The sequence below is a fragment of the Chlorocebus sabaeus genome, chromosome 2 (assembly GCF_047675955.1).
Source record: "Chlorocebus sabaeus isolate Y175 chromosome 2, mChlSab1.0.hap1, whole genome shotgun sequence".
NCBI lineage: Eukaryota > Metazoa > Chordata > Mammalia > Primates > Cercopithecidae > Chlorocebus > Chlorocebus sabaeus.
In genome coordinates, this window is record NC_132905.1 from 62,173,253 (window position 1) to 62,200,354 (window position 27,102).

Sequence of the window (27,102 nt, forward strand, 5' to 3'; positions counted from 1 at the left end):
CCATAAAGGAGCCCATAAGAATACCCAGGAGGCGAGCAGTCTGGATGGTGACGGAGGAAAGGGCCAGGCAGGCAGGTGGAATAGAATCTCAACTGGCCAAGGCCTGGCAAAATTGGATTTCCCAGGGGTTGAGTAAAAGGAGCACAGGGAAGTATTTATTTTCACCTTCTGAAGACACTGTGTGCATGTAGCTCTGACTTCCCACTTTAGGGGACTCTGGCTGCTGCCCAGTTTTATCTGGGCAAGTGATATATTCTCGTGGGAACAAGTGGTGGCAAAGCCTCTTTCAACACATTTCCCCTCCTTCCTCAAGTGATCGTTGGGGCTGGCAGGTGGGACACACTAGTGAATAAGCCTTGTGTGCCACAAGTTTTTATGTAGAGAAGATGAAAGGAAGTTTCCTCCCACAGGCCCCAAGATAAACATAATTTTAAAGCAATTAAAGCCTGCTTCAGTGGGAGAGTTTCCGTACAACATGCTGGTGATATTCCTTCAATTTTTTTGGTTGTTTTTATTTTTTTTTCATTAAAGTCCATTGATCGTCACAAAAACCCAGGAAATGCAACTAAGGAGAAAACAAATGTCCAACCAAGATCTAAGAACCCAGAGCTATGGAGGAGACGTCGCACTGGACTGCTGGGTGTGCACAAGGGGGCAGGAGGGGCGATCCTCATGGGGCATGGCCAATGGCCATGGGAAACACAGGAGGGACGCCAGGCAGCTGGCTGGGCGGTTATGTTAACCGCTGCACGATGACAGCATTGAGCAGGTTGGCTTCCTTCAGGGTCTGGCTCTCATCAGCCAGCTCTTTGTTCGGGAAAGTAGTCATGAGGATAAAGCTGGTGGCAGCCATGGCTGGCCGGGCATCCACGATGAAGAGTCGGATGTCGCTGATCCTGCAGGAGTTGGGGAAGTGGTGAGCAGTGCCCTCCTCTGCCGTCCACACCCCTGCCCTGTGGAAAGCTAAACACCTCGCAAATCCCCTTCCCTGACCTTCTCCATAGAACAGTGAAAGCTACGTTCAGGCATGTGGGACCATGTCCCTTTCTTGCCAAGAGTCCTTCACTGCTGTTTCTATTTTCCTTGAGATAAACATCAACAACCCTACTGGGTTCCCAAGGCCTGCCTAATTTTATACCACCCTCTTTCCCCTCAATCTCTTCTCCCCACTTTTGGTTCATCAGGCCATATTCTCTTCCCACATTTGGGTCCTTCTTTCCGGAGGCCCCCCTGCCTGATCCCCTTCCTGTAATCCTAATCACAACTCAGGCCTTGGATCAAATGCCACCTCCTCAGGACAGCCTTCCTTAGCTCCTCGTCTCCATCCCTGGCCCTCCTTCCACATTTATGGAATGATCTGATTAGTGTCTCCTCCTGCAGCTCATGAATTTCATAAGGGTAGTATATGTCTGTTTTGTATGTCACAGGAATCACAAACTATTTGTCAGAAATTAATGGTCAACTTCTCAGGGCCAGGAATCATTTCTCCAGACACTGCCTGTCTTCTGAACCTGGAGATCATATGAGAATGAAACCACCTGGAAACAATGCCTCCTTCCCTACAGCACTTAAACAGAAGTTTCCTTTTTGCCCCAAGCCCCTAAAATCTATGCAACTTACAATTTGGCACATCTAAGGGTGTGGACCTGCAGGGTTCTGTCTGTGACTTTTAGCAAACCAAGCCTTTTCACCCAGCGAAGCTCTCTGCATGGACTGTCCACCTTGGGAGTGGGCAGCAGTGTGCTGAGCTTAATGAGTGAAACGAAACTGAGGCAAGTAACTCACATCACTGGGATGGGTCACTCCCTTAACCACCAGACACTTGAGTGTAATGAAGGTTCCTGATGAAGGAGGTCTGAACAGGCTCTAGATGCTCCTGGCTCACAGCTGGGGCTTGTCTCCCGCTTTTACTCACAGGCGAGCCCAGCTGACACTCAATGATTGTCAAACAATTCACTGACCCTATATGTGGGTGCTGGCTTAGTTGGCTCATGACCAATAAAATTTAGATACTTCTGTTCTACAGAAAGGAGATACCAAATATATTTACTGGCAACAGTCCTCTAGCACCTCTCCTACTAGTCTCTTCCCTTTGCTGCGCCTCAGTCTCCCCATCTTTAAAATGAAGGAGGAACTGATCCAGCCCAGATGGTCTGAGATGTAGAACAGGCATTCCCAGAATTCTCGACAGCCAGATCTAGAAGAGATCTTCCTGGCCCAGTGGTTTTCACAGGTCACTTGTGGGGAGGGAGGTGGAGGAAGCCAGGTGAGTGGGATGCTGGCACTGTAACCCCTTCTCCTCTATCAACCACAGCAGTTCTAATTTGATCTCTTCACAGGACTTTAGAATAAGACTTCCTCTGAACAGTCTGGTAGCTTAAAAAAGCCCTGAGTAATCCAATACTCTAATTTTACAGATGAAGAATGAGACACACGGAGGGGGAAGTTAACAGTCACTGGCCACACTAATGGAAGAGTGGGGACCAGAACCTAAGGCTTCAGACTTGTAGTCCTTACCACCTTCATGTCTGTTTTGGGGAAAGCATGGAATGCCTGCTGGTGTTTGGGAGGAAGAACGGCTCTCTGCTTCCCACACATTCGCGTGAGTCCCAGAGGACGCTCCTAGAATAAGCAAGGCCACAAAATGCAAGGTACCTGTGGCTGTGGTTAAATTTCTGCACCAGCCTCCCGCCGTCTGCAAGCCGAATTTGGATGTTTGTGGTAGGCTCTGATTCGTCGATTAAGATGGAAGAGCTGGCTTTGGCTTCATTTTCTGCCTGTTGGGCTGGAGAGCTGGTACTCAACACCTGGGGTGCAGTGCTGAGGAGAGAGGATGGCATCAGGACACAAGCAGAAACAAGGCCCCTGGCAAGAAGGGAATCTCCTCTTGGACTGTTACTGAGCATTTGCTATGCTCCTGTCATTGTTTGGTGCTGCTGAGCTATTGACCCCGACGGAGAACTGTGCCCCTGTGGTCCAGCAGAATTAGCTTCAAACCTTGAGTCATATGTTTCATATGTTATTGCTAGCTCTCTTGCTCCTGAGTAATGTGGGCAAGTTACTCGGCCTTTTTCCTCCCTGGTGTCTTCACCTGAACAAGGGCTTGAAGGGAGGAAAGCAGGACAGCCTAGGGTGGGAGAGACAGGGTCATAAGGCTAGAAGACATAATAGACCAGGGTCAGTTTTGGTCTCAATGGAGTGGTAGAGGGGAGTGTTCCAAGTCTGCAGGTAAGGCAGCCTTGGCACAGCCTGGCAGGTGAGTGGCAGGTTGCAGGCGAAACAGTCCAGATTCTTCCTCTGTGATGGAATTTTCAGGCCTGCATTACCTAGTGCACCTCACTCATATGTGTGTCTGTACTCATATATCCACTATTGAGGGCAGGGGAGAGAGTTCTGAAGGGCGCTGAAAAGCCAATCAAGTGCTGGGTACTGCTAGGATTCATCATACAATGAACAGGACATGGTGTCTGCCACAGTGTTAGATTTCATATCTCAGAATCACATGGACCAGGGTTTAAATTACTCAAACATGCTTAGTTTCAACAAAGGTAGTAATTAGATTTTTAAAGGGTTAAGGCTATAGGCCTTGCTCAGCTTTTGTGAGGATTAAAGGGGAAAATTGCATAAGGTACTCAGGATGGCTGACAAACACAAAATGCATAAGGACTCCCACTTCTCCACAACTGTATGGAGCCACCTTCTCTCCTCCAAACTACCTGTTCACTTCACTCCCAGTCTTTCTCTTAGCAGATGACCTGACCTAGACCTTTGCAAAGAAGCAAGGCCATTAGATAAGCCTTTGCTTCCCCTCAAAGCCTCTAATTAGATCAGTTCTTGTACCTTACCCTTCCCCCTTCACAGCCCCAAAAATGGTACTCAGAGCAAATCCAACTGAAAGTGCTTTCCAAAGTGTGTTCCATAGGAAGGAAGGTGTAGGAAAGGCCACATAACACACCAGCAGCTTCAGAGGCCATTGGCACATTAAAAGTTTTGAGAGACTGCACAGTTCAATACCGCCCTGAAGCATATAATTAAAGAATGACTGAAAAGTGAACTTATTCTTTTCTGTGAATGTGAAAAATATGGACTTAGAGAATTACAAAGTAGAGCTCAGAAGAGAATGTCGCCCACATTACTAGCACTAGAGAAGCTGCTTCTATGCATCAGTCTCACAGCATGTGGGACTCAAAAAGTGTAGGCTGGGACACAGAGTTTAAATGACACCACCATAGGCCACAAGAGTTGCTTGGAAATAGTGAAGAGGTAAATCTCATATACCTGTAAGTGCCTAAGCTCTGCACCAAGCTTTTCCAACCACCCATGGCTCATGGGCCATATGCGGCCCAGGATAGCTTTGAATGCAGCCCAACACAAGTTTGTAAACTTTCTTAAAACGTTATGAGTTTTTTTTTTTTTTTTCTGGCTTTGTTGTTGTTGTTGTTGTTAGTTCATCAGCTATCATTAGTATTAGTGTATTTCATGTGTGGCCCAAGGCAATTCTTCTTCTTTCAATGTGGCTCAGGGAAGCCAAAAGACTGGACATTCCTGATCTACACTATCTTGTTTTGTTCATTAGTTTCACAGACATTAGGTCAACTCTCCAATTAGACTTCAGGCAGCCTGTCCCTCAACTATTTATAATAATTCAAAGTACATGTACTCATTGAAACCACTGCCTGCCAGAAAGGGAACTATAACATTTTCAGTCAGGCCTAAAATGAGAAAGAAGCTGTTAAGCCAAAATAGCTGATATCTATTCAGGCAAGGGGGTGGAGAGTAGAAAAAACAGGAGTGACATTTACACCGACTTTGTGCAGGGATTGTCTAAAGGAGCTTTCACAGTCATGACCTCACTGAATCACCACAACCATCCTTTGAGATGGGTGTAGATGGGTGTTATCTCCATTTTATAGATGAGAAAACAGACACACATGCTATGGATCATTTTTAAAAACTCATGCAATAAACAAGCTTTCTTTAAGTATATATTCTGTGGATTCCCACCAGCCAGGATTTTGTCAAGCTTTACAGTTAGGATGGTTTACTTTAGAAAAATAATATTTACATTGAAAATGCTTTCTCAAACTTCTCCTTGAGTGTCATTCCTCACTTACGAGCTGATGACCCTCAGCAAGTTACTGAGCGTCTTGGCACCTCAATTTCCTTTTCTATAAAATGGAGATACTCTCCTTACCACATCTCCATGCCTTTTAGGGGGAAGCAGTCTTTACTGTCCCTATTATTAAGGAGAGTTGGTGTGACGCTAGAGAAATGGCACAATCTTTGGAGCTATGCCACCTACCATCTGGCCTCCGCTCTGCCTCTAAACTAAACAAGCATTGTGGCCTTAAGCAAGTCACAACTTCCCAGGGCTTCAGTGTCTTCGTGTGTAAAATGAGGAGCTGTTCTGTTTTGAGGATGAGACGAGATAATGTGCACGCAAGGCCTGATATTTAGGAAATCCTCCACACAAGGAAGCAGTTGCTGTTTGGGTTTGCTTCCCAGCACGTCCTGTTGCAGATGGCTGGTGGCTCATCACTGGAAGAGATGAGGAAAGTCTGATGCCTGGACTTGGCTGTGCTGCTTCTGACTGGTTGTTTCTCTTACACACTCCCTGAAAATTAGGTGAGGCAGGGTGGCCTGATAAATATGGTGACTGTTTATGAGGCACCCATTCCTAAGCCAGGCCCTGTGCTGAGTACTTCACATGTACTAACCCACATTACTTAACCCCCAGCCTATGAGGTAGCGATTCATCATCTCCACTTTACAGATGAGGAAACTGAGGCACAACAGGGTTAAGCAACTTGCCCAAAATTCCAGTGTTGGTTCATGGAAGAGGCAGTATACAATCCGACCTGTCTGGCTCTCCATCCTGTGCTCTTCACACTCTCCCACTCTCCTGTTGGGCCTTACAGTCAGACAGATATAGGCCTGGATTTCAAGACCCAGTTTCCTCATCAACAAAACAGAGTTAAAACTTCCCAGATAGTTGAGAAAATAGCTAAAAACATGCACTGCACCCAGCACATACTAAAAACACAAACAAAGTCTATGTGGCTATGCAATAATATCCAGGATGCTATGCAGGTTGGCAGGTAAGGGCAGAGACTGGAGGGACCCAGCTCTGCACTGGCCAGCAATATGGATCTCACCAAGTCTCAGGGTCCTTCTTCCTAGAATGGGGATCAAAACAGGATTAAAGAAGATAAAACATGTGAAATACTTTGCATAGTGCTTAGCTAACAACATAAAACACTCGACTAGCCAATTACTATCATTCTTCAAGGTCCTGCCCCACTTATATTTGCCTCAATTCTGGACCTAAATCCACTGGAAATGCTATCAGCTGCCCATGGGCTATAAGTGGAAGGTCATCTGACAGGCATTCCCAGTCTGTGCTGCTCTCAAGGAGGACAGGGAGTAGAAGAGAAGGAGAAACCTGAAGATCAGGCCTCCTGATTCTTCAAATAATAAGAGCACATCATTTAAAGAACATTAGTTCCATAGTGCTCTAATCATCCCGCAGGGCAGCCACATACATCTGTTCAAAGGAGCTGGTCTGTCAGCTCTTCCTGAGAACTGCCAACAGCTGGGCTACTGCTCCCAATGAGCGGCTGGCCATCTGCAGCTGTTTGACTCACAGGCAGGAAAGGTTAGAGCAGATGTCTATAAACAGTGTTTTTTGGTGTCTCCCTGCAAACATAGTAAGTTATGGGGAAAAGGAGTCTCAATCCAAGAGGCTGAATCACCCAACTCCTCCTATCTTTACAATGGGAATAAACTGGCACTAGGTACTTTCTCGCCACTGTTACAAATCCTGAGACCAGTCATATTCTCCACAAAAATAACCAATAGAGACGGCACAGGAGCAGCTAAAGCTCACTTCCAGCAGCAGTGACCCCTCCTTTCAAGTGCACTCTTGCTGTTTGCAATTCGAACCTTCAGATCAGCTCCCAACCCAAACAAACTAACGTCAAACCTAAAACAACAACAAAATTCTCTGGTTTCTCTTCAAATTGTATACATCTTTTGCCTTTTACTAAAACAACATTTAATACAACTGAATTTTCTCAAAATCTTTGAACTGAGACAACGTATTCATTCACTTGAAGCATTTTCCCAGATAATTAAGATTTTGAAAAAGCCTAGCACTGACTGATTTTTGAAGCAAATCTGAGAAAATTTTCCTGAACTTTTGGCTTCTGATCATTTTGGTTCACAAGACAATGAAAAATGTAGTAAAACTTATGGGAAAAACTAAAGCAGCTGTCCTGATTTAGACTGAAAAGCTAAAGTCCCATCTCACCTAGCTATATAAAACTGTGACTGGTTTTTTTGTTTTTAAGCTAAGTTTTCATAAAAAGCCAGAACTGAAATAAAATGCAAGTGGAACTGGCAGTGAACACTTACTTTGTTGATAAACATCATGGTGATATCAAGTTCTATCTTGTACTCATTCACCACACTAATATTTATTTCTATCATACTAAAATAGACTTTAAAGATATTTTAATTTTTCTGAGATGCAGAGTTTCACACACATAATATGGTTAGACTTTCCAATAGTAGAAGCATTTCCTGTTAGTATTATAAAATCATACCCGAAGTGCCTCCCTTGTAACTGGCAGTGAGCGTAAAAAGTATAACCTTTTTGGCCGGGCGCGGTGGCTCAAGCCTGTAATCCCAGCACTTTGGGAGGCCGAGACGGGCGGATCACGAGGTCAGGAGTTCGAGACCATCCTGGCTAACACGGTGAAACCCCGTCTGTACTAAAAAATACAAAAAACTAGCCGGGCGAGGTGGCGGGCGCCTGTAGTCCCTGCTACTCGGGAGGCTGAGGCAGGAGAATGGCGTAAAAACCCGGGAGGCGGAGCTTGCAGTGAGCTGAGATCCGGCCACTGCACTCCAGCCTGGGCGATACAGTGAGACTCCGTCTCAAAAAAAAAAAAAAAAAAAAAAAAAAAAAAAAAAGTATAACCTTTTTGATGGGCAATTAGAAGACATCTTAAAAATATGAAGCCCTTTTGAAACAATAATCCTATGTCTAGCCCAAGATTAAAGAGTATACAAAGATTTAATTAGAGATATTCACTGCAATGTTGTAATTCTGGTAGCTGCCTAAATGTTTAACAGTAGGGACTGGTTAAATTACAGCACATTTGTGGGCTAGAAAATTATGTAAGCATTATAATTAAAAGTGTAGAAATAAACTCACTGATATACGATGACAGCCATAGTTCACGGATAAAGCAAAAAGCAGGTGATAAAACAGCATATTTACAAACACATGCAAATGAGTAAGAGAAGAAAGAAACACTTGCCAGATATTTCTGGGTGTTAGGTTTAGGACAGCTTTTATTCTTTACCTGCACTTTGCATTAAGATGAACATGTATCACTTTAATAATCAAAGAAAAAGAAAATTAGGTGCCCTATAAAGCTCATCACAACTGACAGGGACACTCTCTGTAAGAATAGCTGTCCTGGGGTAGTCCACGGCCCTTGACACAGTAGATGAAATGATGAGAATAGAGATGACTTAACTATTTTGGGCCTGCTAAATCTAATACCCTGAGCTCTGACCTTTGCTCCTGATGAGGTATGAATGGTCAATAGGCAGGTAAGGGATTCTAGCAGAGGGCCAGCCAGAAGCTCAGAGGGCATGGTTGCTGGAAGACCAAGCTTTGATCCCTGAAGACAGTGAGGTGAGCAAGGGCAGTACCTACTTTGAGAACTGCCAGATCTAGGTTAGAAAGGATGTCTCATTGTGCAGGAGTGTAGGAAGGAATGCCAGTCAGAAGGCCTGGGGTCCTGGCTCTAACACAGACCACATACAAGGACAGGCCCCTAATGTCCAAGAGCCTCAGCTTTCTCTCTATAAAATAAGGATCATAATGGCAAGAAGGGTCACTATGCTCTGAATGCCTACCATGTGCACAGTTCCCTCTAAAGAACACTAATCAGGTGACCCCATGGCCTTGGCCAAAGCTAAGTGGATCCCGAGAGAACGCAGCCTACCTATGGGTTGGCCAAGAGTCTGGTGGGAAAACTGTATGAGGGATACCAGTGACTATTAACCAATCAGATATCATCAGAGGGTTTGAATAGAAGATAGAGAATGTCTGTTAGTAGAGGGTACAGGAGTGAGAAGGCAGTGGCAGAGGACACAAGGCAGAAAAAGTCACAAGTGGTAGAGTGAGTGTCAGGAAGGGCCAAATAAGTAGAAATAAGAGCTGCTGAGCTGCCATAATGGTGGCACACCAGCCTGCAAAGGGGCAGCAAGGTTCTTGAGCGTCCCTGCATCTTGAGCAACCCACCGCGAGGCCTGGCTGGATGAGAGTCTGTAATTCCTTATTCCCCTTGGAATCCCCATTTTGGCCTTAAGCCATCAAGAAGATGACACCCTCCCTGAACACCCTAGATTACTGATCCACGGCAGCAATTATGTTACACTCTCTGCTTACATTGACTACTAACTATGGAACAATGTTCTACATGTATCAGCTCACTTATTCCTTGTAACAATAATCCTAGGAGGTATGGACTCTTATTAGTACCAACTTATGGTTGAGGAAACTGAGGCTATACAGTCCAAGGTCACACTGCTAGAAAGTGAAGAAGCAGAGATATAAACTCAGGTCTGCTAACTCCAAAGTCCATGTTCTCCACACTGTTCCTCCCATAGAAATACAATTTGAAGTATTTTGTAAACAGTAAAGAACTAACCAAAGTGAGTGATAAACAGGGTCTGCTGGGCTTGGCAGGTGTGACTGACAGTCTGGCTCTCACCTGTGCTGCTCCTTACCTGCCCAGTTTCTGACCCTCGCCAGTGAAGGCTTTGAAGGCTCCTTTGGGCTTCACAAAGTCCTCGTCCCGATGGTCCTCCATATCCAAGTTCACCTGTCCACCGTGAGCTAGCCTCCGCAGCTCTGCTGGCACCTCCCTGTGGGAGAAAAGGCCATGCTGGGATCCACAGAGAGAAGATGGAAATGACAGTGATAGGGAAAAGGGGAGAAGAAACCTCTCAGTCCCACAGAGAAAATTGCTGGGTCTCCCCAGGAAGCAGGCTACTCTGATGGCTACCTGTCTGCCTCCACCTTTTCTCTTGTTCGTTCAGCCATGGCCAACACCTATTTCTTATTTGGCCACTTAGGTCTGCCTCAGGCCCAAAGGGGAAAAATGGACACACAAGGTTTTTGGAGCAGATCTATGAATCTGTATCTCAACTATGCTGAATCTGCTTCAAACAATTTACTTCCCAAATAATCAACATTCTGCCTTCTTCTTTCCCAACTGCTAGCCACTCACTGATTTGGGACCTGGAGGAGGGCTTTTTCACTCACCCTCTGCGGATAGACTCCAGAAACTGGGCATTGGATGGATCTTGGTAGCTTCTGAGTTCTCCATTATCCAGGCTGAATCCGCTCTTCCAGAGTTTCAATACTACATGAACCTGTGATGACAAGGAGTAAACAGTTACCAGGGATCTGATAAGCATAACAATTTGAACTTGCAAATTAGCAGGTTTTTACTATTTCTCAGTGTTGCTACTATCAAAACACACACAGACACACACACATATATACACGTGTGCATAAGCAATTCAACAAGCAAACTAAGTAAGCATTAACCTAGAATAGGAAGGTGATCTAGCACAGACTAAGAGCAAGGGTTTTGTTTTAGGAGAGCTGAGGCTGCATCTTGACTGTGCCACTCACTAGCTAGATGGCTCTGGGCAGGTGACCCAATTGACGCTTTGCTTGTGCTTGGTATGCAGTGAGTGTCCGACTAAACTACCATGGCAAATCTTGCTTGTGGACTATTCCACAGTCATTAAAAATGTTATCTACAAGTTCTGTTAACAATAACTACCATACACATTCATGGTAAAGGGTCTAGAAGGCTAAAAACCAATGCATTAGCAGCTGCCTCGGAGGATAAAATGTTTATTTTCTTCTTGCTTGACTTTATTTTGGAATAAAACCCAAAATGATTTAAAACATATTACAGAAATCAATGATCACAAGACTATAAGAAAATGTTTGTGGTATAATATTGAATAAAAAAGACTCAAAATTGTGTGTATGATTACACTTGTGGGGAGGGGGACCCTATGCACAGGGCTAAATAGTGGACAGTGAGGAAAACTAAAAAAAAAAAAAAAAAAAAATTGGTGTTAAGTCTTCTCTGGGGGTCTGAAGACAAGTTCTTCAGCTATACTCACATCACTAGAGAATCCCAGATACACTGTACCTCTGCCTGAGATCCATGGGCTGCTCAAAAAACTCCTTCATTTGCCCATCCCCTTTCCCCACCTGTTCTCACCAGCTCTCTCACCCAGCACCCATGAAAGCTGCCTTTGATTTTCCAGTAAGCCTCTCTGTTCGTGAACCACAGCAAGGGCACTATGTCTGTGCCCTGGTTCATGCACAATATGTAACCAATCCCTTCAGAAAAATGACAGAACAGTCCACAGGCTTCCCTCATGCAAGGTGGATGCACACTCACATCTTGGCTGGAATGCTGCCTCTTTTCTCCTGCCACATAGGCAGACTCTTCCTCTGGTGCTGCCCCAAGGCGGTAGCCACCTCCTGCAAATGGCTATAAGGGACAAGTTCATACACATTTGAGAGGCTGGTCCATGGTAAAAGGGTTACTCAGATATAATGATATATATATCTTAGGTAAGAGGAAGAAAGAGGAATGGGTTCCTGATCAAGCATGTTAGCTACTAGTTGCATTTTCTCTGATATCAGACTCAGTGCCTACATGGCCAGGCAGTATGGTGAATGAATCAGGTGGCCAGAACTGGGCTAAGAGCTGGAAGGGGCAGTGCCTGGCTAAAGGAAACAGATGCTACTAAACTCTCATTAACCATGACCATGTAGGAATTTGGGTACAGGATTCCCAAAGGAGACAGAAATCCCTATTTTATATAAAATAGATGACTATTAATTCAAGTAAAACAAAATAAAACTCCAAATAAGTCAAACTGGATAGGCCAAACAAAACATGTATGCAGAACCCAATCTAGACCATAAGCTATAGGTTTGAAAACTCTGCCCCAAATCTTGGTTCCACGTTAAAGGGTGAGAGAAACTACACTCGCGTTCTGCACAGAAGACCAAGCAAGCACATGAAAAACAGAAAAAAAACAGTCACTACCGAGGTGAAGAAGGTGGCATTCCCAGCTCTGGAATCTCAGTCCTGTGGGCAGACAATGACCCTTATACTCACTCTCGGTTTACTGGTCTCTCCAGGGCTCTTGGTCACTCGCTCCACAGCTACAGCTCCATGCTCTTTGGCACCTTTAAAGAGATCATCCACCAGCTCGTTGGGACTTTTCTTCCTGGGAGGGCCAACAATCTGCTGTCCACTTCTCTCTGAGCCCCCAGCATAAAACCTGTGTACAAAATACACCTCTAACATGAAACACTCATGGAAAACATGAATAGAGCATGTGCCAGGTTGGTGCTGGGCACACTGAGGCAAAGGGTACAACGCTTGTCTTTAAAGAACTTACTGGCTAGCTGGGAACACATGGAAGGAGGCAAGCAGGTACAATGCAGTGTGAGCAGCAACAGAAGTCAGTAAGGGAACACTGGGTGGGAAGGACAGCCAAGACTTCCTATAAGGGTGTCTTCTGGGCCGAGTCTTAAGGATGAGGATGAGTTTATTAGGTGAACAAATTGGGGAAAGGCATTCCAGGCATGCAAAACAGCTTATCAGCTCAGGAGAGAGTCTCAGCTGGGAAATATCAATCTGGTGGCCAGGCTCCTCTCCAGGAGACAGTGACTGCAGTCATAGAAGTATCCACCACTAGTGACTCGGGGTTAATGGTGGCACTGGCATGGTTAGTACAAGCAGCTAGGCTCCAGTCTTGGCTCTACCACCGTGTGTCCTGGGTAAGCCAGTGCACTACTCTGTAACTCACTTTCCTTGTCTTTGAAATGGGAGGGAAGGACCACATGCCCTACCTACCTGCTCCTTAAGTCAGAGCCGTGAGGTTCAAATCAGCAGATGTATGCAAAAGAACAAGCACAGAGTAATGCACACAGGTAAGGTGGTGTGACACAGCACCAGGAGCTCCCCCAAGCCTCACCTCACCTTGCCATTCATGTGACACACACTGTGGCCCCTGAGGAAAGGGTATTGGAGGTCAGAGAAGCTCCAATCTCAAATACAAGCCCCAAGACATCCACACTGGGCTTTGCAACAGGCCAGGCATGGCTTGAGATAATAAAATTAGTACTTTTTTATATGGGTCTGAAAACCAGTTGTCATGCAGCCTGGCCCCACTGCCTCCTTATTACTCCTAGTCAGAGCTAAGTCAACAGCTTGTCCCCAAGTGGGAAAAATCGAGAACCTAAAACATTAGGCTCATCCCTCTATTTCCTGACATTCACCAGGGAACGAGAGGCAAAGCCACAGGCCCTGACAAGGACAACAGTACCAGTGTCCTTTCAGTCTGAAATGCTGAGGGGTCAAGGAAGTAAGCAGAATGTGAAATAAAGGAAGGTCATTGCCTGGAGGACGTGACTGGGTGGGAAGAGAATGAGAAAGTCATTTATGAGCTGGGCATTCACATACTTGATGACACTGTCTTTCACTCAGGAGTGTAAAACCCTAAAATTAACATATATTCTCATATCCGGGAGTATCTAAAAGGAAGGTTTTGAGGCAGTGTAAAGGTCACAATAGGAATGAAAATAGAGAATAGAACACATGTAATTTCTCAGCCCACTTCTCCAAAGACTGACCATGATGAGATAACTGCATTCCCGTAATAGTTATTATACAATTTTCCTTAGGAATGTCTGACAGACCGAGGCAGATCCTGTGGAGAACCAAAACCCATGAAATGAGGTTGTAGCCAGTTCATTCTTGTTCATTCCAGGTAGATGAAGTTCTGCTAAATGGACCAGAAAGTCAAAGTCTTTATTAAGGGATCTCAAAGCCCTGGCTTCAGAACTGGGAGCCTGTGATCAAGAACCTTAAAAATATGCATGCCCTTGACCTGGTATTTCCATTTTTAAAAACTATCCTAAAAAAATAATCTGAAATGTGGTTAATTAATCCACAAAAATGTTCACAGCACTGGTATTTACAGTAGTAAAACATTGCAAATAACCTGTCAGGCATCCCATATAACAGATTATTATTACAGCGTATGAAAAGGCATATGAAGGATTTTAATGACATGGGAAAATGTTTGAGATGTAGCATTGATTCAACAAAACCATATTTATATACGGAACAAAGACTGGATGGAAATATGCCAGAACATCAACCGAAGTTACCAAAGGGTAGATGAGTTTTTTTCATCATACTAGTCTGTATTTTCCACAATGGATATTTTTATTACAATGCTCCTAAAGGTTAAGAACAAATAGATGTGTGCATGTCTATTGGGGGAATATACACTTATAAGCCTATTATTCTGTTTTTTACATGATGTTTTTTAAATTAAAAAGAAAAAGCTGGAAAGAAATATACCAAAAAATGGATATCTGGTTACATATAGATTGTAATATAATGAATAACTTTTTCCTTCTTTTCCTTATTTTTTAAAATTGTAAATTGGCAGCTTATAATTGTATATACTTATGGGGTACAAAGTGATGTTATGCTTTAACAGTGGATTAAATCAAGCTAGTTAGCATATTCACCACCTCAAATACTCAAAATTTTTGTGGTGAGAACACTTGAAATTAACACTTAGCAATTTTGAAATGTACATGCTCTTTTATTAACTATACTCATCATGCTGTGCAAGAGATCTAAAAAAACAAAAAAGCCCCAAACCATATTCCTCCTGTCTAAGATTTTATACCCTTTGACCATCATCTCCCCATTATCCCCTCACTTCTGCCTCTGTAACCACACTCTGCCGATTGTTCTAGATTGGAATTGTTCTAGATTCCACATGTGAGAGCGTGCCGTATTTGTGTTTCTGTACCTGGCTTATTTTAGTTAGCATAACGTTCTCTATCCATGTTGTTGAAAATGACAATTTTCTTCTTTTCACAGACTCAGTCGTACTCCTACTGTGTATATATACCACATTTGCTTTAGCCATTCATCTGCTGGTAAGACACTTAACGCTGATCCATAACTTCGCTACTGTGAAGAGCACCGCAATGAGCATGGGAACATAGACATCTCTTTACAAACTGATTTCAAATCTTTTGAGTCAATATCAAAAAGTGGGACTGCTAGATCTTTTCCTTATTTCCCTCCCCTAATATTCTTCAATAAATACATTAAGTAATGGAACAGGGGTCACTTCTAAGCCACAGGGAGAAGAGACTTCCTAGGATATAACCCACAGACCAGCCCACAGTAGTAATGGCTAACAATAACCGAATATATTTACCAGGTCCTGTTCTAGGTGATTTACACATTACCCTGAACTTCCCTGTAAACTGTCCCCCAGATCCCATCTAGAAGACTCACCTCTGGCCTTCCTCCTCCTCCTCATCCTCATCTTGGTCATGAATGAGGTCTCTGAAGGATGTCACTCTATTATCACTGGAGACACAGAAAGGAGCAAAATGATCTCAGGGAGCATTAAGAAAGGTAACCCTCATCACCAGCAGCTAAGGAGGTGAAGACACTGAGGTTAGATTTTTGGCAGGCGAGAGGAGGATGTTATGTGGAGACAGGTTAATCCTCTAAGACTGCACATAAAATAACGTGGCATTTATTTTTCCAAGGTCACACCGACTGAGTATTAATTAGAAAGTCCTATCGTGAGGTAAAATGGAATCCCCATTTAAGCTGTCCTGGCTTTAATAAAAACTAGAAAGTATTTATTAATATTTAGGAAAAAAAGCAGTGTTGTGTAGGGTGGGCACAACTAAACATGAGTACAAGGGTTAAGTAGTACAGACAGTGGGAAGGAATAGAGGAACACAAGAAAGGCTTCGCAGAAAAATGAAATATTTGGACCAACTGCCAAAGAACTAGTGGACAGTCATGGTGACGGGGCTGCTGGGGAAAAGGGGTTGGTGTAGCATTACAGGAAAGCAGCATACACAGTGCACAGAGACCAGAGAGTTGAAGGAAGGACACATAGTCAAGAAGTAGGAATGAATGAATATGTGGGTGACAGCACTGGAGGAAAAGCAAGCCCCAGTCTACTTCTGCCGCAGGTTAGTCAAGAAGTAGTATTGATTTTGAGGAAAAAAGTAGTGTTGTATGAGATGGGCACAACTAAAAATGAGCGTGAGAAGGGTTAATTCTCTCTGACATTATCTTCCACTACCACTTTCCACCTAGTTTAGATCTGTCCTCAAGGAACAGGCTTAGTTTTTCAAGGATCATAAGACACAAGTTTTATCAAGATGAAAAAAAAAATTCTGTATTTCTTAGGGAAAAAAGCAGCTTCCATATAATATGGGAAAAGGAGGGTGATATGGTTTAGCTCTGTGTCCACACCCAAATCTCATGTTGAACTGTAATTCCCAATGTTGGAGGAGGGACCTGTATTATGTGGGTGTATTTCCCCCATGCTGTTCTCATGATAGTGAGTGAGCTCTCACAAGATCTGATGGTTTTAAAATATGTGGCACTTCCCCCTTCAAACCTGCTCTCCCCTGCCACCATGTGAAGATGTGCTTGCTTCCCCTTCGCCTTTTACCATGATTGTAGGCTTCCTAAGGCTCTCCAGCTATGCTTCCTGTACAGTTATGGAACTGTGAGTCAATTAAATCTCTTTTCTTCATAAATTACCCAGTCTCAGGTAGTTCTTTATAGCAGTGTGAGAAAAGACTAACACAGAGAGTAATACAGGTTTAGTGAGGCTTTAATGAGCTGTTAACTAGGAAGAAAGCTCCAGTTCAGTCTTGAACATTTATTTCAAGGAGACAATCAGGGGACAGAAGAGTTCTGAGGTTCCATTAACCAGAAGTGAGAAGACAAAAACCAACCAATGTAGCAAATAAGCTCCCTGTATGAGTTGGCTCCTGAGAACAGCCTCCTGGGCATTCCTTGATACTCGATATGACATGGTTCAAAAGGATCCAAGTGATGAGATCTGTACTAGAACCTTGAGAGTACTAGTTCCACTCATTCATCTTCCCAAAGGGAATTTTCCATACAGGCTCAGCCTAAAGTTTCTCACAATGACTAGGCTAGGATGAGCATCTATGAAAAAAATATTTTCTATCTCCCTGTTGTTAAACTTTCAAATATACGTGTGTACACTTGCTTGGGCAAATCACTTGCTCTGGCTATGGCTTTTTTTCCCCCAAAACTCATACACCCAGACTCTGATGGTATCCGACACTGATTCTGGTGTCCATGTACCAGGTTCCAATCCCAATTCTAATTCCTACCCTGTGATCTTGCACATGCTATTTAAATTCTCAAAGCTCTCATTTTCTCACATGTAAATAAGATAATCACAGCACCATCCTATGGGCTTTCTGTGTACAGGTGGGGTACTGATGCACGGAAAGTATTTTGCATGGTGTGGCACATTTAAGTACCACTCTTGAGTAGCAGTTCTCAAAGTGTGGTCAGGGACCAGGAGCATCAGCATTACGGTGAACCTGTCAGAAATGCAAATCCCCAGGCCCCTCTTAATTCTACTGAATCAGAGGCTCTGGAAGGGGTATTCAACAATCTAGTCTTAAGGAGCCCCTGAGGTAATTTTGACATACATTCAAGTTCAGAACCACTGTCTGGAGTAATGCTTTCAGTTACCTTCTGGCATGGGTGTCCTAGGGATATTACCAATTGCTGAATACTTTAGTCCTATGGTCTCTATAAATCAGCTAAATATCTCAGAAAGTTCGATTTTTCAACATTAAAACTATCTCCCAGGCTACTCTGGCATACTGAAGTGGCACAAAGCTCCTTCATCAGATGACATTTTCTGCTTTTAATCTGGTTACCCTAGCTCTGCCTCTCTGTGATGATGGAAATGCTCTATCTGCATTGTCTAACAGAGAAGCTACTAGTCACATTTGGCTATTAAGCATCTGAAATGTGGTTAGAGCAAATGAGTAACAATGTTTGTTTAATTCTAATTAATTTAAATAGCTAGTGGCTACCTTATTGGATAATGTAGTTTTAGAGAATCAGACAATGGTAGTCCCTGAAAGTTTCAAGTACAACTTTTGCTGGATGAAAGAGGGGGGAAAAAAGGAAGAAACTGTTACCTCTTGCTTGACCCTGCAAACAGGGGTGGGAGGTGCTGGCAGGGAGGTAGCATGTGGCAGTAGAAGCAGCTTTGGACTTAGGCAGACTTGGCCGCGAATCTGAATCTGTGATAACAGCAGCTGTAAGTTACTTGACCTTTCTAAGAATTAGCATCCTGACCAGCGAAATGGTGAGCACCTTACCTACTTCAAAGCTGTTGAACAGTATCAGAAGAGAACACAGGTGAGAAATATGGCTAGAAGGATGGTGACTGCTCCTGAAATACTAGCCCTCCCACTTCCAGGAACTTACAATTTACTTGGGGAGAAAAATTAAGTTAAATATCAGGAAAAGAGTTCAGGGCAATGTGGGAGAGATGCCACCCAGTAGTATGTGGATATAGTCAAAGAACTGAAGGAGTGATAGTTGTGATTGGAGTTCTGTGGAACAAAATTACGGCATGCCGCCTGGTCACGGGGTTAGCAATAACACGCTCAACAGAGGAGTGGGGATGGAGGTGAACATGGAAGGATGCATGGGATCTGTAGAGGCAGAAAGCAAGAGAGTGGGCACACTTGACCAGGTGAGAGACTCAAACAAAAGCAGGAGAACCAAAAATAAGGAATAATTAGAGCACCAAAGAAATCAGTTTGGTTGGAACAAAGGATTTAAGAAATGAGGAAATGGGAGTCAGATTAGGAAGGTGGGTCCAGGGTAAACTCTGGAGGACTTTGAATGTCCACAAGAAGAGGCAGAACGTCGTTGGGGCTGAGAGCTGAAATGCTGAATGTAGAAACAACCCTACATTTAAATCCATGTTTTACTAGCTCTGTGATCTTGGAAAGATACACCAACTTCAGTGTCCTCATCTGGAAAACAGGAATAGTACTAATCTCAGTGCTAATAGTACTAACAACAGTACTAACCTCAAAGCGTTGCTGTGAGGACTAAAAAGGTGTTCACGTAAAAGCTTAATCCAGTGCCTGACTCCTAAATACTAAATAAATGGCAGCTGTTATTACTGAGTTTAAACTGTCTCCTATAGCAATGATTACATTTTTATGTCTGTCAGTCCTTTGAAAATCTCATAAAAGGCATGGACTCTTATGCCACAAAAGATACCTGCTAACGTGTACACAAACTTTTGCCTGTAATTTCAGGTATTAATAATTTAGAGACTTTCTCACGCCCATTCCATAGATTCCTCCTAGGGTTCTGGGGCTCCATATTAAGAATCCCTATTCTAGAGTTGGGTGTTGCTCTGAGGCAGCAGTGACAACATAAAAGGGTATATGAGAAGTCACAAGTGGGGGATGGGGAGAGGGCAGCAGCTGGCTAAGTGTCCTGCAACACCCAGGTCGAAGCAGAGGCAGGCCCCTCACAGAATTCCTCTGAGGTGCTAGCACAAGTTTGGCTTTTCCTGAGAATGTAGTCCTAGCATTTGCTTTCCTCCTCAATAAGGACAACCATGCAACAGACTGCATCCTCCTCCCTCCCTTTTTCTTGTCTTCAGTTCTTTTCTAGGCCTACTACCAAGTCTGAGCCTTAACAGAGCAATAAAGCAATGCCTCTTGGACTGAATATGTGTCCAATCTTTTTACTCACTTCAGTTCTAATATTAAACCCTATGTCCTTGATTCTTTTATGCCTATTCTTAAATAAACATATTTGTTGGGGAATAGACAGAGTAAACAAAACAGGTTGAGAATGAATGCTAAAAATGATAATACTAAAACTACAATAACAACACATACTGTGTTCTACTTGCTTGTGGTAGCAATCTCCTACGTGGTAGGCACATTCAATCTCCTATGTGGTAGGCACTACCATTTCCAACTGACAAGTAAGGAAAATGAGGAATTGATACATTAAGTAACCTGCCCAAGGTCACAAAGCTTTTACTTAAGTGGCAGAGCTGGGATTTGAACCAAGGCAGTCAGGCTCCTGGGCCCATGCTAATAAACCACTGCCTTAATAGAACTTTGGGACTACTGGAGAAAAGAGAGGAGTAAACATGTAACTGGCATTAGAGACTAAGTTTCAGTCTCTCCCCCTGTATAATTCTGACATGCCAACATCTCAACAACACCCTAAGGTGGCTGTCGAAGACTCATACCCCAGAAAATCAGCCATCTCTACTAGCAGCTGCAAGAACAGCACTTACCCTAACAACATGTCCCAAGCAGTAATACCCAGATGTGCCATCACCAATATCTCATAGGTTAGCACGTGCAAACAGTTACAAGATCACTTTCCTCCTACCTCTTTTCTCTGGATGGGAGTGAGTGAAAGAAGTTAAGAAAGCAATGAGATCTGGGGTTAGTGCTCCTTCTTCAAAGGGAGGAAATATATTTTAAACCTCAGTTGCCTTTAGAGAGAAACATAATTTACTTCATGGCAAAGAAACACTATTGGTTATATTCTGGGGTTGAATTCAAACCCAAATAAAATTTCCTGGCTTAAACACACACTAGAGAGTAGAAGCAATCAGGCTAAAGTACAGAAGGGAGACACCTCTGCCGTCACACTCTCTGTAATGGTTCAGACACCTTTACAGGAAGCACCCCTGCCTGTCTCCTGGAAGACCAGCATTGTCTCACTCTGCAGAGCGCAGGAGCAATCTGCTGCGGGAGGCAGGGAGGTGGCAACAGGAGATGCAAATGGGATCGCAAAGGTTAACACTGTTTTACCTAGTAAGACAAGGTCTCTGTAATCAACTTGGCAAAGGGTGGGTTACACAGGTTTATTTTGTACAAGACTTCTTAATAAGGTAACGGGCATCCTAAAATATCAAAACAGCTTTCCTAAAGTCATTTCGCCTAATCTTTCACATCTATAGCACCCTTGAAAGGAAGTTTTTTGGCTTTTACTTACAAACTTTAGAGTTGCAGTGGTCATTTCTCATATTACATAAGTAAAAGACCCTCAAAAGTCTTAAAAGTAGATTTGTGGTTTCCCCCAGAATTGAACCATAAACCACACCCAGTTAAAAGTCATGCACCTCTGTACTGGAAATGACTGAGGCTTGCTGGGAAGTACTACCCATTGACTCAGTCTAACCTTCTCATTCAGACCTGGTCCACACGCCCAGGCCTGAATCCTCTGGTCAGAAAACAACTCCTCTTCACTGCTGGAAACACTCATGTAGTAATAATTGAAGTTGGCCCTTACCTGGGGGCTGTGCCTCTGGACACTGAACTGGGGGTTGCCTGCGAAATGGTCACAATGTCTTCATCCCCTCCGTCCTCATAAAAGCTCGCTAGCGCGATCTGAAACAGAGAGGTAGTACCTTGGGACCCTTAAACAGGCCTTCACCTAACACATATCTCCTCTGAGCACGAAGGAGTACAGACATGGCCAACACTTACAAGGTAGCTTGCATCCATGGGCCAAAGAAAATTAGACCAGAAGGTTAACAGCTCAACTGTTAGTCTTCGTGTCAACTGAAACAAATTCCACCCACTACGGTGAAAAGAAGGCAGTAAGAATGGCTGGGGTGGAAGACACTCCTCATTCTCATTTTATGAAGAAACGTGATCTAGTAAAAGTAGCACACATTTAGTGAGCATTGTGCCAGGTTGTTCTGAGCATTCTAAATACGCTAATTTGTTTATTCCTCACAGAACTCTATGCTATTAGTACTATTATCTCATTTTATAGTTGATACAGTAGCACTGAGAATTAAAAATAATTTGCTCAAGTTTACACAACTGGTAAAGAGTGGAGCCAGGTTCTATCCCTGCTAGTGTGCTCAGGCCCTTACTCTTAAGCGTTTCCAGTACAGCCAGGAGTCAGGAACTGTGGAGTCAGTCCAGGTTGCTACTTTTCCTTTCTTTCAAGTTGTTTCCTAATCTGTGAAATGGGGGTACCTGTCTCACCAACCTGCACACTGGATGAGATAATCCATTACGATTTATGCACACTCGCATGTCAGGTCTACACATACAGAAGGAATATGGGAATCTTTTGGTCATTTGTGACATCTCGCTCACCAACTTACTAATCACTTGCTTTACACAAACACAAGAAAGCACTGAGGTCACAGAGATGAAACAGACATCGCTCCTGTCCTCAGGGTCACCAACTTTACAGGAGACAGTGAGCTGTCATGGGATAAAAGTAATCTGCTGGGAGGCAGTGTGCTGTCTCAGGACATGTAGTGAACTGGCATTCTCAGGGAGCCTACCTTCAAGTCCTGTTCCTGCCAGGCAAGTCACATGCATGAGTCTCAGTTTCCCCACTACAATGTGAGGGGAACGAGACAGAAGATCTGTTGGTCACAACACTGTGTGCTTTTACGTCTTTCAGGTAGCAACTTTTTATTTCTGCCCAGCACACAGGCTTCCCATTGTGTCTAGGTGTGATCTAGGTGTGATGCTTTACCTAAATTCTTAGGTTTGGGAAGCAATTTACGTTTGGCAGCAGACCCAGTTCAAATTCCAACCCCACTACTTACTGGCTATGTGACCTTGAGAAAATTCTTTCCCCTCTGCTTCCAATTCCTCATCCATAAAATGGGTCTAGTCTTTACCTCACAGTGTTGCTAGGATTAAGCGAATCATATTACGTAAAGTGCTTGGCACATGGTGGTTTAAAGCTTGGGCTCTGTCTGCTTGGAATCATACAGAACTGAGTTCCACTTCTACCTCTTCTGCCTGGTAGCTAGTGAGGCCTTGAGCAAGTTACTTAACCTCTTTAACCTCAGTGGCAAAATGCGAACGTTAAATGACAAGACATGTAAAGCAGTTAGAACAGCGCCTGGCTCATGGTAAGTACTCAATAAATATTAGTCGTCATCATCATCATCATCATCATCTACCTAAGACGAGGCTGGCCAAGAATATTTATGCAATTCTTTCTACAGTTAATTACCGAGTGCTTATTATGTGCCAGGCATTGTTCTAGGCACTGGGAATTCATCAGTGTACAAAAATCCCTGCCTCGTGAAGCTTAAGTCTTCTCAGCAAGTATTTAGTGAATACTTAGTACGTGCCAATGAACTACACAGTAATTTCCACGAGACTCCCATTTCATAGATAAGTTAACTAGGAAAGGTGAAGAAGCTCCAACCTTGTGCCACCACCCCAGAGGTATTCTCCCAGCAATTAGGAAGGCGGGGCGGGGTTCAGCTCCCGGGCTGGGCTTCGGAAGTGGAAATGAGCGGCCACCTAGTCCCGAGTGGGGCTTCACCCAAGAGCTGCTCACTCGGACCAGCCTGGCCTTCGGCAGACATTCGGCGCGGCAGCCACGCCCCCAGGCGCTCCCTCTCCTCGCCGGCTGCTGCAGTGCCCGAAGTGTCGCTGACGCCGCAAGCGGGAGAGGCAGCGTGAAACTGGCACGGCAGAACTGGCTGGGGTTGGACCGCGTTCCCCCACTCCCAAGCCGAGCAGGCGACGCGTGACAAGCGGTCCCGGGACCATGAGGCCTGGGTCGGGCCGCGGTAGAGCGGGGATGACTGTGCGCTTCGGCCGCCGCGGGCTTAAGGCACCAGGCGCCCGTTCCCAGCAGTCCCCGGCCCACCCGACACAGCCCGCCTCGCGGCGTTACCTGCAAGTCCCAGCCGGCCGACTCCAGAAAGAAGCGGGCCCGCTCCTCCTCGGCGCCCGTCACCGCCACGAACTCCCTCAGCGCCTCCTGTCGCTCCGCCGCCATCTTCGACCAGTGCGCTGCCCAAAGCACTCCGGCGGCCGCCGCGCAGCCCAAGCCCAGCTGCCGCGTTCCGCTTGCGGGTCGACGAAGCCCAGCCGGTGGGAGCCCGCCCGCAGCCCCGCCCCACGTGGTGCCCCACGCAAAGCGCTCCGTGCGGGAAACCCCGCCGCTCCGCGCCCTCTGGCGACTGCAGCGCGAACCGCAGCCTAACGGCGGGGGTGGGAGCCAGAAGGATGAGAGGCGGGGCGGGTCTTACATGCACCTGTGGGCTGAAGGATCCCTGCAGGAGTCAGATTCCCAATTATTCATTGACGCAGCCCTCATTTCATTAATTTATGCATTCGTTCATTCACTTACTTGTCAAGCATTTACTGACAGCTATCAATGGCCCGATGTTTTTCTAGGGCTGTGGATATGGCAGGGAGCAAAACAAAGTCCCTGCTCCCTTGCTTCTTACACTCTGGGGGTAAAAATTCAGACCTTGAACAGGCTAGGCCTCCGCTCACAACACGTCCATGCCTCGCTATCTCGCCCCGCATGAAAGACTGTCTCAGGGCCTGCCTGCAGGACCCATGAGAAATGGGCCAGTTCCTCCATCTCATCTAGGGATCCGCTAGCTTCCTTTGCTCCAAGCGCCTTGCCCTCCTTGCTGTTCCCGGAACTTGCCAGATATGGTGCATTTGCCTCAGGGCCTTTGCATTAGCTGCTTCTGTGCCTGGAGCACCTTTCCCTTACCGATGGGCAAGGCGCTCTCTCCGCTTTCTTTGGGGCTCTGCTCCAAGGCCACCTTCTCAGGTACAAACCTGTCTTCTGGGTCCTCAGCTTCTTTGCCATCTTGCCTCTTGCTTCTTGCCACTATTAGGTACAGTAAGTTCCTCTCCAAAGAGTGGGCTTGTTCAGCTTACTTGTTCTTTGTTCTCTATTTTCAAAGCCTAACTTCCTCGTTCTTTGTACCTCCTTGCCCCTAGTTACGGTAAACAACCTTCCCGCGGGTGCTAATCTATAACCCACATCTGTTCCCTTGGATACCCTCGCTACAATTGCCAGTCCCGTGGAAACTCTTCTTCCCGCCGAAACCGCTTGCCCTACCACTGTAGCCCACATTTCTGCTCCATTTGAACTAGCCAATAGGGATTAGCTTAGATTGCGCAGTCCAGCCCCAGCCAATGGGAACAGGACACAGAAGCAGGGACTAACCGCATTAGAGATAAAAATCCCTTCTCTCTTTTGTTCGGTGTGCCTTCTTGTAGACCAGATGTGCGAGTGGCACCCTTCTGCAGAAGTGAATTGGCTTTGCTGAGAAATCTTTTACTCGAGTGCTTGTTTTCCTTGCGACTTCGAGCTTTAATTTCCAACACCACCATGGGACCCTCTTCCCTTCCTCTTCCTCTGTTGACCCTTGCTCATTCTTCAGCTCTCAGTTCAGGTGTCCCTTTCTCAAGGGGACCTTGAGAAGGTCCCCAGGCTTAGTCAAAACCCCTCTTGATCAGGTTATGAACAGCACAAAGTCCAGTCTTCCTTCAATTGACACAGTAGTTGCTTTCCTGGAAAATGTGGTGTCTTATTAACACTGTTCAAGAAATCCTTTAAGTTTATATGACAAACGAGTTAGGGTTTGGGTTAGGTTATTAGGAGCGTGGTTGCAGCCACACTAGGCCCTGGCAGGAGGCATGGGAGGAGGGTCCTTTCTTTGTGGTGTGAGACTCTCCTTTCTATTGCAAGGCCACCCAGCCCCAGCCCCGGTCCCTAGGCCTTACCTCTTTCATCATTGTGTCAACCCGAAATGCACCCCAACTTTCCAGGAAATCCAAGAAGCTAGAGGCTCACTCTGGACCTCACGATTGGTGACCAGCAAGGTCTTTCTACCTTGGAAACTGACAATGACTTATGCCAGCTTAAAGATCTGCAGGTGATCAGCTCCTCAAGGTCCAGTTCCCTGGCTGGTATTGGAGCCATTGAAACTCATTGTCGCCCCCCTCTTCATTGTTGTGCCATCAGGGAAAGCTCTTTGTTTGGCCAGAGGGTCCCTGATCCCTCCTCTAGAGGCCTTGAGGGCATCCTTTCCCATAACACCACTGTCATGGGCCTCCGTGTGAAGAGACCACCAAACAGGCTTTGTGTGAGCAATAAAGCTTTTTAATCACCTGGGTGCAGGCGGGCTGAGTCCGAAAAGAGAGTCAGCGAAGGGAGATAAGGGTGGGGCCATTTTACAGGGTTTGGGTAGGTAAAGGAAAATTACAGTCAAAGGGGGGTTGTTCTCTGGTGGGCAGGAGTGGGGGTCACAAATTGCTCAGTGGGGGAGTTTTTGAGCCAGGATGAGCCAGGAAAAGGACTTTCACAAGGTAATGTCACCACTTAAGGCAAGGACCAGCCATTTTCACTTCTTTTGTGGTGGAATGTCATCAGTTAAGGCGGGGCAGGGCATTTTCACGTCTTTTGTGATTCTTCAGTTACTCAGGCCATCTGGGCGTATATGTGCAAGTCACAGGGGATGCGATGGCTTGGCTTGGACTCAGAGGCCTGACAACCACCTGGCAGCTAGTGTTTATTGAGCACTTACTATGCCCCCAGACACTCTACAAAGAGCCTTAGATACACTAACTCATGCATCCTATGAAATGAGTTCTATTATTACCATTTCCATTTTACAGATGGGGAAACCTAGACTTCTCAAGAGTTTTGAATCCAGGTATTACACAGCTCCTGAGTCTGCTTCTAACCACTACACCACACTGTCTCTCCTTAGGCTGCAGGACTGTGCTGGTCACTTCCTATGGTTGGTTTCTGGAGGCAGCTCCAGATGACCTGACTGGAGTTTAAAGCAGGGGATGTGAGGGCATGAACTTGAAACTACATTACATAACACTTATCTAAGTGTCCTTAACAAAACTAGAGAAGGCGGTGCTGAAGGCCCAGCTTTAGCTCCACCCTCCTACGTCCAACCACACCATCCCCCAACCTCCAGCCCCATCCCATCCCAGCCCTATCCCCAAATTCTACCACCACTACCACCTCCAGCCTCACCTCTACCTCACAGACCCGCCGCCAGCACCTGACCCACCCAGCCCCACTTTCCCTTCTAACTCCACCCTCAGTACTAAATGCACCCCCACCCTCCAAAGCCCACTTTCACTCCATTTCACCCCAGCCCCCTCCAGGCTCATCTCCATCTTCCCTCCCACTCCAGCCTCTCCCCAGCCCCTCCCTTTAATCCCATCTTCCACCACCTCCCGCCCCACCCCAGCCTTCCTTTGGCACCCGCTCTGCTGTGTCCTCACTGGTGGTGACTTAACTTTGGGCAGGA

General features: G+C 45.3%; 1 protein-coding gene across 2 annotated transcripts; it reads right to left on the bottom strand.

Annotated features, from left to right (window-relative positions):
* Positions 1-491: 491 nt before the first annotated feature.
* Positions 492-23,886, bottom strand: NSFL1C (NSFL1 cofactor). Of its 2 annotated transcripts, XM_037995021.2 has the most exons (10): positions 23,697-23,869; positions 21,321-21,418; positions 15,459-15,533; positions 13,763-13,839; positions 12,240-12,310; positions 11,511-11,603; positions 10,346-10,455; positions 9,808-9,945; positions 2,656-2,820; positions 492-896 (listed from the first exon to the last, which is right to left on the bottom strand). In XM_037995021.2, the coding sequence occupies exons 1-10, from the start codon at positions 23,799-23,801 to the stop codon at positions 734-736; spliced, it is 1,095 nt and encodes a 364-aa protein (XP_037850949.1). In that variant the 5' UTR covers positions 23,802-23,869; the 3' UTR covers positions 492-733. The 2 variants fall into 2 exon arrangements, with proteins under 2 accessions (XP_037850949.1, XP_007960825.2); XM_007962634.3 differs by lacking the exon at positions 13,763-13,839 and having other exon boundaries at positions 12,240-12,405; positions 23,697-23,886.
* Positions 23,887-27,102: the final 3,216 nt, after the last annotated feature.